This window comes from Quercus robur, chromosome 10 (assembly GCF_932294415.1).
Source record: "Quercus robur chromosome 10, dhQueRobu3.1, whole genome shotgun sequence".
Lineage (NCBI taxonomy): Eukaryota > Viridiplantae > Streptophyta > Magnoliopsida > Fagales > Fagaceae > Quercus > Quercus robur.
Window position 1 is genome coordinate 38345350 of NC_065543.1, and position 11554 is coordinate 38356903.

The 11554-nt window shown below is 35.6% G+C and overlaps 2 protein-coding genes across 2 annotated transcripts; one reads left to right on the plus strand and one right to left on the minus strand.

Annotated features, from left to right (window-relative positions):
* Window positions 1–163: 163 nt before the first annotated feature.
* On the plus strand, window positions 164–1060 carry LOC126704127 (exocyst complex component EXO70E2-like). The gene has a single exon (XM_050403158.1). The coding sequence runs from the start codon at window positions 164–166 to the stop codon at window positions 1058–1060; it is 897 nt and encodes a 298-aa protein (XP_050259115.1).
* Window positions 1061–9394: 8334 nt separating this feature from the next.
* Window positions 9395–10996, minus strand: LOC126702260 (presenilin-like protein At2g29900). Its single transcript, XM_050400933.1, has one exon. The coding sequence runs from the start codon at window positions 10828–10830 to the stop codon at window positions 9487–9489; it is 1344 nt and encodes a 447-aa protein (XP_050256890.1). The 5' UTR covers window positions 10831–10996; the 3' UTR covers window positions 9395–9486.
* Between the last annotated feature and the right edge of the window lie 558 nt (window positions 10997–11554).

Genomic DNA, 11554 nt, shown 5'->3' on the forward strand with positions numbered 1-11554 from the left:
GAATGTTGTTTGCATTTTTTTTTTTTTTTTTAAATATATGTGAATGAAAAAATGTGTAAAATCGTGTAATGTTGCTTAAAAATTAAAAATATATGTTTAAAATACTCTATCAAACAGGCCTTAAGTTTAGCCCAATTCGTTGGCTCACGGACTTGTGCACAAGATGTATGAACTGTTTAGCCCAATTCTGGATATAGATGCTTTATTCTCGGAAGAGGCTGGTACTGCTGTTAGGCTTGAGTTCCATGAGCTTCTAAGGAGCTTGGGTGATTCTGGGAGGGCAACATTTTTGAAATTTAGAAATGCCATTGCGGCTAATGCATCAACAAGGCCTTTTTTAGGCGGTGGGATACACCCCCTCACTAAGTATGTCATGAATTACATCAAGACCCTTACCATGTACTGCAACACCCTCAATGTGCTTCTCAGGGACCAAGAAGCAGCTGATCCAAATCCAGTTGTTGGGCCAGAGAATGGACACGGCGTTTCTTCTATCACACATTGTCAAATGGCATGCCACTTTCGGTCAATCACAGCTACTCTAGAATCCAACCTCGATAGCAAATCCAAGCTTTACAAGGATGGTGTTTTGCAGCATATTTTTTTAATGAACAACTTCCATTACATGGTCCGAAAGGTTAAGTCCGGTGAACTCAGGCTTTTCTTTGGTGATGAATGGATCAAAGAGCATATTGTTAAGTACAAACAGCAAGCAATGAGCTATGAGAGAGCCACTTGGAATTCGGTCCTTTCTTTTCTCAAGGATGGTGATAGTCCAGGGTTATGTTCAGCTTCAAAGGCAATTAAAGGCTTCACTATTGCCTTTGAGGAGGTATACAAGAACCAGACAGGGTGGTCTATCCCAGATCCTGAGCTCCGGGAAGATTTACAAATTTCAGCTTCGCAGAAAGTAATCCATGCATATAGGAGTTTTATGGGGAGAAAGTCTTCCAGTATCAGTGAGAAGTACATCAGGCATTCTCCGGATGATCTGCAGAACTATATCTTGGATCTCTTTAATGGCTCACCAAGAATATTGCAAAGTTCTCGCAAAAAGTGAAGTCTTCATTGTATTGAATTTTTGCATTTTCTTTTCATGTTTCTTCATCCTAGTCATGTCATGAATACATGATGTATCTGTGTTTGTATTATATCAAATGTGTCAAGTTAAAAGTTCTCGTGCTGTCTTTCTTGTAAAAGGGTCTTGTTTTTCAACTGGGATTATAGGCCCGCATGAATATTCTTGTAAAATGGTCTTGTTTTTCAGTTGGGGTTATAGGCATGAATATGGCAAATCTATATTAACAAGTTTTGTCCATCATTTGTAGACTTTGTGTTAAAACCTCGCTCTCTCTCTCTCTCTCCCTTTTGTGTGTGTTTGTTTCTCAACGAAAAAATAAATAAATTGGTGAATTTAATCACAAAAGGTGTGAGATTTTCAATTTTTTAATAGGAGGTAGAATGAAAATAGATTAGAACTAAACACAACCTGTTCTAATCCTAAAATAAATTACCGCTCCTTCCAAAAATTAAGCTATTAAGGATCATTTAACCATTATACTAACATAATTTCTATGGATTTTCAAGAGTAAGAATCTGTGTAAAAACACATATGATATCTCTATATTATTTACCTCGCTCAGAAAATATAAAACAAAAAAACAATACTTTTTAAACAGTGGCAGCTCTAGGATTATTTTCTAAGGGGGTCAATAAGAAATATAAATTATAGAAAATTTAAAACAAAAAAGAACTTGAATATATTGACATGACACACACAAAAAAAAAACACACACACACACACACACAAAAACCCAAATACATAAGGTTTCATATTTTAAAATCATTGCACAATATTTTTATTATCAATCTTATGATCTACATCTCTTTCAATATACATAGCCAAGCAATTATTCATCCATTAATCTCTTATTTGATTGATTTATTTCAAATTTTTTAAGATCAAACATGTTTTTTTTTTTTTTTTAACTTTGAGATTGACAAATTTCTACTTTTGTTGTTGGACTTTTTATTTTATTTTTTCCAGATTTTGATCAAATTAGTTTGTTATTGGGTTTATGTGTGTGTTTAAAAAGACCCAAATATTATTAAGAGTATCATATTCAAATTTGTTTCAGTTGAGTTTTAAAAAAATTTGAGTTCAGGTTGTTCAAATTTTTATTTTAAAGGGTCAAATAAAAAAATTTTAAATAATATATAATAGTTTTTTTTTGGGCCAATTCAGGGAGTTCATTTGAACCCCCTAGGCTTCAAGTGGAGCCGCCCATGTTTTTGAAGGTTCACAACTACATCAACTTGATATCTACCAAAACAGTCATTGTACGATGTTGAGACAACTTGCAAGGCATCTATCTTGTTGGGGGTCAGGCAGCATTGACTCTAGCTTACCAGTTTGCAGAAAATAAAACCCGTGACCCGCCAGCAATCATTTCCTCTGTGATGAATTGGTCTGGGGTTTGATTCATGCACAAGTTGGTTGAGTTTAGCTTAGAAGAATAAATAGGCATTTAATGCTAGAGAAAGCAGGTGGCTTTGAGGGCCATACCTATACATTTCCAATGATGAACAGAGACAGAGTACACGTTCATCAACTAAATAAGAGTTATACAATTCCAATGATGAACAGGGACAGATTTCACACGTTCATCAACAACATAAGAGTTACTATATTTTGTAACCATAAACTTTATCCTATACTCTTTTCTACAATTATTTTATGTAGCAGGCTGTACAGATTGTTTGTTACTTTCATATTAATACATTATCTTTTTTTTATCACTCACAATCTGTCGAATCAGAATTGTGACAAAGTTATGACACAAAAGAATATGGTCTTATATTTTCTCATAAGATAATCATTATATGCATGTGTAGAAATCTTTAGTTGAGCATTTAAAGCCAATAGGGACCTGACTGTGAGGACTTATACTTTCCCCTGATGTGTACAAAGGAAGACTTCAAGAATCAAGACCTAGTCCAGGGAAAATTAAATACTCGTTTGTCATTATGCTAATAAAAAGCTGTGTTTTTTGGGAGGTCCCGTTGAAAATATGATCACGTTTTGTTTCCAGAAGATGTGTCATGAGTCATGACCACAATAATGGCTGCCTTAAGGTCACCCCATAATCATATCATATGATATGTGTTACTTTGTTAATTTGCCTCTAATGACTAGTCACGTTTTGTTTCCTAGATTGTTACTTTGTGTTCGTTTAACAATATTCTAAAAAGTAGAGCTTTTGTAATATAAAGGTTGTGACTTTTTTTTTAGAGGAAAGGTTGTGACTTGTAAGTGTGACCAAGTACAATGAATAGTACTTTATAATTCTGGATTTATGAAACAAAAAAAGGTGAATTATTGAGTCTTCTCCTAAAAGCTGCAAATTTATTTTTTGGTGTACATTTGGATAGGATGTAGAGTTTTAAAGCTTTGATAATAAAGCTTTATTCAAAAAGCTCTTTAATTTTGTGATTAGCAAATTACATAAAATAGTATTTTATAAAGCATGAATAGTGAATTGTTTTTTAAGTTAAGTTTATGCATTGGATTAGAAACTAGGCCGATATGTGGCCATTTTAGGACATGTGACATGCCTATCTCTCTTCTCGTGCACAAGAGCATTGGAGGTAAGTCAAGCCATTGTATTTATAGCTCTAAATTTTTGCTTAAAAAGAGTTATAACTGAAAACTAATTCTCGGACACTTTAAAGCTCTCTCTCTTACTGCTAAAAGAGCTTTAAAGCTTTTAAAGCACTTTTGTGGCACACTCTAAAAGCAAGACATACAAATCTACCACTTACGAACCTACGAAGAGTTGGTAAAGAGAGATTAAGACCGTTTTTCATCTATAACTCACATTTATCCACCCACACCCACACGCAGACTCACCTATTGGTTATACAATAGATATTTATAGATTTTGAAATAGATAGTTATGAAAAGTTATGGAGCAATCATTTGTTTGAAATCAAGAAAGGCAACTCTCTATTATGAACTAGATTGAATCCATTATGAGCGTACTCAATGGATTGATTCGGTCTCAATTTCACACATCACATTGAAGTTGTTTTTGAGGAGCAGAGAAAGGTTAAACCAATGTCAAGATAATGCTATAGGTAGCAGCTTGTATTAGCACTCAAGAATGCTATAGATACATCCAATTTTACACTCAATTTCATACCTTGCTTAGTTATAAACTTATGAGGGGAGCTACATTACTTTCACATCATTGACACTAAACTTATTATGCGCTAATCTCAACTTGACAAATTAGTTGGATGTGAAATTGAGTGCATCCCTAAACTCATTGAGGAGTGTTAGTCCAAATGGTAAATGACCACATGGGATATACAGTGACAAATTCATGACTAATCACTAATGCTGAAATGACATTTTGATTTCTTTAAAAATTTAGAAGCCTGAGAGATTGAAAAGCTAAAGAGGGGGGGGGGGGTTTCTCATGGGTTCTCTAGACCGTTTGGTAGAGTAGATAGGTAGATTGAGTAATGTTGTTTGCATTTTTTTAAAAATATGTGTGGGTGAAAAAGTGTGTAAAATCGTGTAATATTGTTTAAAAACTGAAAATATATGTTTAAAATACTCTACCAAACAGGCCTTAAGTTTAGCCCAATCTGTTGGCTCACGGACTTGTGCACAAGATGCATGAACTGTTATTGCTATGGCCCAATATGGAAAAGGCGTATCTAGCCATTGGGCTTGCAACTATAAGAACGAGATGGCTAGCTAAGTCTGAACCCAAAGACGAGAAGGAAAATTGAGATTCTTGATTCTGGTGACAAATAGTGGGCATGGCTCACAAGCTGAATGGATGGACGTGAACAAATGCAAATGCCTTATTTATCACCCACTTTGGAAAGTAATCAATTTCCGTAGAAGCAATTAGCTCCCACAGAATGGATGAATTCCTTAATTACATGCTTGGGAAAGGTTTAATTACTAGATTATCATATATATATATATAATAAAACTATTGTTACACCAAGTCTAGTCGTATCAAACACATTCACCTAAATAATCTTCATGTGAATAATTACGCAAAATTTTCCACTGCACTTCACCAGCCCATCATTGTTTCACCAAGTCTAGTCAGATCAAACACATTCACTTAATCTTCACGTGAATAATTATGCAAATTTTTGCATTACACTTCATCAATCCGTTACTGTTGCATCAAGTCTAGTCATATCAAACACATTCGACAAACCACATACGCCAACAAATGCTACGGTTGAGACAAGTTATGTCCTATTAATTATTTATGTACTATTCAACTATGTATACTATTGTAACGTTTGTCCTATTACATACTTTGCTGCACATGAATTTTGAACACATTTGTACTACCCTACATCAGTCCCTCATGAGTCTCATCGACATAGTTCTTTAAATATTTCTACACATAACCGGCATTACCACATCAACCAATTATATAACAATTTGGTCTACCATTCATCATTCGTCAAGTTAACATCATGTACCAATTACTATTAAATGAACGAGCTTGATTTTTGGAAGCCATAATTATGATAAGTGGATACAAACAACAAGATTAGAAAACTTTTCACACTCGGATGAGAATTTCTCCAATTAGGGAAGCCACATTGACACTTTTTATTATGCACCAATCATAACTAAACTTATTAGTTGGGTGTGAAATTGAGTATCCCTATAGTAGTTGCATTGCACTCATCACGATAGTTACACGTGTCTATTTTTGGCCACGTGACATTATCTCAACAAGTCCAGTGCATCTAAGCCACACTTTTGTCGCTAAACTTATTGAGACAGTAGGCTAATCACGTGGAAAATGTATGATACTGTGTTTAGTTCGTTGCAGATAGAGAAGCACAAGAAAGCCCTGTCTTATGGAAATATGTACATTTAAAATTCTGGCGAGTTTCAACTGTCAGATTGATCCAAGCTTTAGACCTCTAAATTACACGTGAATACAATTAATACCCTTAAATTACTTGAGGATCAACTTGTGTCTAGATAGTCTGGCACAAACAAACATCTAGATTTAAGAATGCACTAAGCTATAATTTATGAAGTTGATCATGTGTTTGACAGTTAACATCGACGAATGACATCCTAATGGCTTATGTTAGGTGACACACTTGGAAGAGTCCGTGTAACAAATCATTTGATTCAAACTAGCACATAATAAAACATGAATGAAAGAGAAGCACATGTAACTCTACAATGCATACAACATGTAAAATGCACAACCTTCAGCATCCAACTCAATACTCAGACCATATAGTCTGTAGTTGGTCTATGAGAGTAGAAAAAACTTGATATCATCCATTTTTAAATGCCAAAACATGTCTTGTCTTCAGCTTAACAGCAAATTGATACATGATAATGAGTGACAATGTAAAGGTTCTTGTTCTTCAATCAAAGAAGTTGTCAAAATGCTTCTTTTAAATTATAATGGTATCTGCAATGATACATTCTGGATTAAGATCACAAGCTGGTAGATGATGGTTCAAAGTCCCTCTACATGCCCAATGCAATCCATAGGTTATCATTAAGATGGGAAAAATGTTCAGACACCCCTTGAACTTTCAAGTAGTGGCCACAACACCCCTTGAACTTTAATTTTGGCCAATTTACTCCTTGAACTTTAGACACCTGCCAAATCAATACCTCTGTAACTTCTGTTATTAAACTAACGGTAAAACTCATGTGAGAGGCACGTGGGAATGAAAACCAAAGCTGAACAGCCTGAACCGTTGAGAGAGAGGGAGAAAGTCTAAGCTCAGTTTAGGGAGAGGGGAGATGATCCAACCAGAAGTCCATCAACTACACTACATATACCACATTCACTATAGAAGAGCCAAGTAAACAGTTAATAATAGTAGCCCAGCTTGCACTCCCCCCAATTAGCTCACAACCATATGGTGCCAAAGTAAATTCTCATCAACAAATTCATCATAATAATATACTCAAAAAGATTAAGTTATTAGAAATGCATCAAAATAAACTAGAATTATTATCAAGAAATTTCAAACCCATCTAAAATCCTACCAAACAACCAACTCCTCTAATGACCATATCCCTCTCAGGCATTTCATCAAACAGCTATGTAGCATACTTAAAAAGCATTGCATTTTACATACAAAGAGCAGTGAATTGGAAAAACAACCAACTACGGGCATTTTACCACAACCAAGCCTACCCAATCCACCACAACCAGCTATCAAACCAAGAAAAAAGAATCGCACAAGGAGAACTGGAAAAACAGAGAGCAGCAAAAAAAAATAAAAAAAGGGAAAGAGAAAAATATACCAGGGTGAACAGCCAGTGAGACGACGGCGGAACTCCGGCACCAGAGAAGGGATACCGAGGTGGTTATGGACTTCTGGTTGGATCATCTCCCTTCTCTCTAAACTGAGCCCAAACTTTCTCCCTCTCTCTCAATGGTTCAGGCTGTTCAACTTTGGTTTTTATTCCCACTTGCCTCTCATGTGAGTTTTATAGTTAGTTTATTAACAGAAGAATAACAGAGGTATTGATTTGGCAGGTATCTAAAGTTCAAGGAGTAAATTGGCCAAAATTAAAGTTCAGGAAGTGTTATGGCCACTACTTGAAAGTTCAAGGGGGTGTTTAAGCATTTTTCCCCGTTAAGATCGCAAGATGAAGAAACCAAATAACGGCTGAAGAAATTTTCAATACTAGATGAATGATAATTCACATGCTGAATTCACTTTTCTATATTCTATAAGATGATGTAACTTTTTCCTCTATAAGATCTACGATTATCGAGTCAAATCCTTTTATCTGGCTGTAATTTTTATGATGTCTTTGTTTCAACTAAAACTCCATGTGAGTGCATTTCTCTTGCCCCAACACTCTTCCAATTAAAGCTTTAGTATATCGATGGGCCTTGTCCTTCAGAAAGTTATACATAAATAAGGATATAAACTAATCATTGCATTTTTTTTATAAGTAATAAATTTCATTGATAGAGGAAAACTAATACAAAAAGCCAATGCACACAGGACGTGTACTAAGGTAAAATGAGAACAAAACAGAACTAAGAACTATAAAGACTACATCTATCGAGCAAAGCAGACAAAGAAGTAGGCTAATCATTGCATTCTATAGGAAGCTAGCTCAAGCAAGAGGCCACATTATGTTCTGCAGTAAATTATTATTAATACATACATGCCACATAATCATAAAATATTCTAGAAATTTATAAGATGCCAAGTTTTCATGGTTAATATATGGCAATTAATGCCATAGATTATCCAAGTGGTTATAGTTTAGTTGTATATTTGGAGATAAAATTTCAAACATGTAAAGAACAAGCTTGAAATACGAAACCATATTGTCTTCATATCCATTTAGTGCAGGTACTGTGCATCTATGTTTCCAATTTCCACCATGCTGATTGCGCTCAAAAGTGGTAATACAAAAGAAACATGAAAGAAGCAATACCTTTAATATGAATGAAGCTGGAATAGAGAACCAATAGTCAATCTCATTGGCAAAATCACTGTGGCAGAACATCTGATTTATTCAGTCAGTGATAACAAGGTCTTAAGGTAATTCCTCTCTTAACCCCAATTGCATCAGGCCCATACCAACAGTAGTACAAAGCAAAGCTTCTAAGCAACTGAAACTTCACCAAAAAAAAAGCAAAAAGAAAAAGCTTTTCTGCCCCTTGAAATAAGAGTCTTCTTCCAAAGATTTTCATATATTTTGTAATGCTTCTGTTACTCCGTGTCCCAACTTTTCTTTTGTTGCATAAATAGGGAGGGGGCCTGGTGAGGTTCAAACCCTAGTGTCCAGGCACCACAAGAGGTGCCGGAACCACAGGGATATCCTTCAAACCCCTACTCCATGTCCCAACTTTTCCATGCTAAAAATTCTATAATTAGATCAAACCCAACTTCCTGTGCATCTTTCTTTTGAAACTTGTGAAATTTCATGGGAAAAATAAAATGCTTACTGTAATATATCCATGGCAGTGAAGTCATACATTGAGATTATCATATGCTTCAAACACCTCCTCTTTGCTTATATAGCTACCAAAGTAACTCCAATTTCATGTTTCCCATCAGCTTGGGAGCTGTGTCCCATATTCACTATTTAACCAGGAACCAACATTGATTTTATCCATTTTCCCCCTTATATTATATCATATATTAACCAGGAACCAGCATTCAGTTCTTTGCTAACTTTAAATTGCAGAACCCATAATCTTAAAGTATAAAGTGTCAAATGATAGAATCCCAGGCTCGAGAAATTAAATTTTGTTAGGGCAACACTTACCATCGATTCCAAACTGAGTTTACCAAATACATAAATTATAAGCAATCAACTGGGGGGAGAGAATTTAAGTTGAAACAATAAACATGAATTTCATACACCATACTTTCTGAGGCTATATATTGTGTAGCCAAGTATCAATCTTTGACAACATAATTTATGTATTAAAACATTAAGAGGTTAAAAGAACATTGCACAACAAAAACTTCAAGTAAGAACCGAGTCAAGAGATAAAACAACACACCTAATGCTATTGACACGGGAAGAGCTGGCAAAGCTTTCTGATATAGTGCCAAGAGCATCAAAGTGACACCTAGACCAGCTATAATAGCAAGATAACATGCATACACTGTCATAAAATCATACATGGCTGCCCTACCAACCAACACACTATAGAAGATGAAGTCTCCTAGCCCCAGCTTGATTGCACCTGAAGAACCCAACCCAATTCCCTCTAGCATCAAACTTTCACCTGACGCATCATCTTCTGGTTGATGCGGCGGAATATTCATTCTACCACCAATTAAAGGCGCGGATAGCTCAGCATCCCTTTCTGGAACACGGCCCTCTTCAGCTCTAACTAAACTAGTGTCAGTGTGGCCAATAACTACGGAATTAGAATCTGAATCTGAGTCCGGAACAGCAGTGGCATTCAAAGTGGAGTTTGACTCAGGATTCACATTCTCACCAGAAACATAATTGCCATTTGAATTGTGGTTAGACCCATTAACTGAATCTTCACCCCTCCTGTCTCTCCAAACCCTCCTTTGAGGTACTCCACCTGTTGAACCTGAATCATTACAATTCACCGGTCTAGCCTCATAAACCAGAGCTGGGATATCTTCATCCCTTGATATTGCAAGCTCTACCAAGAGTCTTAATGGCCCAACCGGCAACAAAACCGCGGCAAGATCATACAATGCCATGGCAACCAATAGCACCCAAGTGGTCCATTCAGGCAACAGAGTAAACCAATAAGCAACCAACATTCCAATAAGAACCAAGTACCCTTGTGTCACAATAATTGCAATTTTTGTCATGAAGACAGCCAAAACACCCACGACAGCAAAATTAAACAAAACCACCAGAAATGTGATACAATCAATGGGAATACTATATTTCTCTATCAGAAATACTGCAATTTCACCGCCCATGAATCCCAAAACAACAAAAGAAGAGAAACCCATGTAGTATTTCAGGAACTTAGTGCATCTAAAGTAGAAAAGGAGCACCAAAAGAAACGTGACCAAAGTGACAACAGCCACAAACACAAGGGAGTTCAAAAGGGCACCTAAGAATTTGTCCCAGGATGAGTCTGAGCTGCTCTCACTGTACGCTATGGTGGCTATGGAGGTGGCTGATGCTGAATAAGAAGATGAAGAATCTGTGTTGAGAACAGAGACCAAAATCACCACCAATAACATGCAGAGTGAGACTGGTGTTATGATTCTGATTATCTCTTCCCCAAGAGATTCAAGAATGCTTCTGGGCCTTGCATTTGGGGCCATTGGGTGCTCGAAAATCGAATCAATTTCGGATCTTGGAGGTGTTTGAGAATTGAAAGGAAGGGGTTTGAGTTTGAAGTTTTTGCAGGGTTTGGTTGTTTGACCTATCGGTAGTATGGTCAACTGAACTGCTTCGTGATGATAAGAGATCAACCGTCCTTTCTTCCAGTGGGGACAGCTGGATATCTCATTGGTGGAAACTTTTTACCCAAACAAAAATCCCTTTTTTTTTTTTGCTAAAACAAAAATCCCTTTATTGCTTCCCAAAGAATAATAAAAATAATCCCTTTTTTAAATTTCTTGTTTCTTTAGTAGTTGCTTTTTATTTTTCAGTTTTAAATTTTAAAAATTAAAAATTTGAACAATACTAAAACCAAAACTATTTATACAATTTTTGCTATAACTTGTCAGATGGTGACTTGTGAGTAGTGAACTCACATGAACATATCATTTCTCTTTTCCATGACTTATTACTTGCCACTAAGGTAAATTGTGACAAAAATTGTATAAATAATTGTGGTCCTATCATTTTTCTTAGAAAAAAAAATTACTGTTTTAGTAACAACAAAATAAATTAAGGCAGGCAATCAAGTATAGTTCATATTCATAGACACCCAGTCACACCCTATCCCAAAAAAGAAAAAGAAAAAGTACAATTCTTCGTACAGCCGATAAGAAATATTATATCCATGATTCAAAAATTTGTGAACACCACTTTTTGTAACAT

Bases quoted from the DNA above. Each gene is read 5' to 3' on its own strand.
- LOC126702260 (XM_050400933.1), bottom strand. From the start codon at position 10,830: ATGGCCCCAAATGCAAGGCCCAGAAGCATTCTTGAATCTCTTGGGGAA.
- LOC126704127 (XM_050403158.1), top strand. From the start codon at position 164: ATGTATGAACTGTTTAGCCCAATTCTGGATATAGATGCTTTATTCTCG.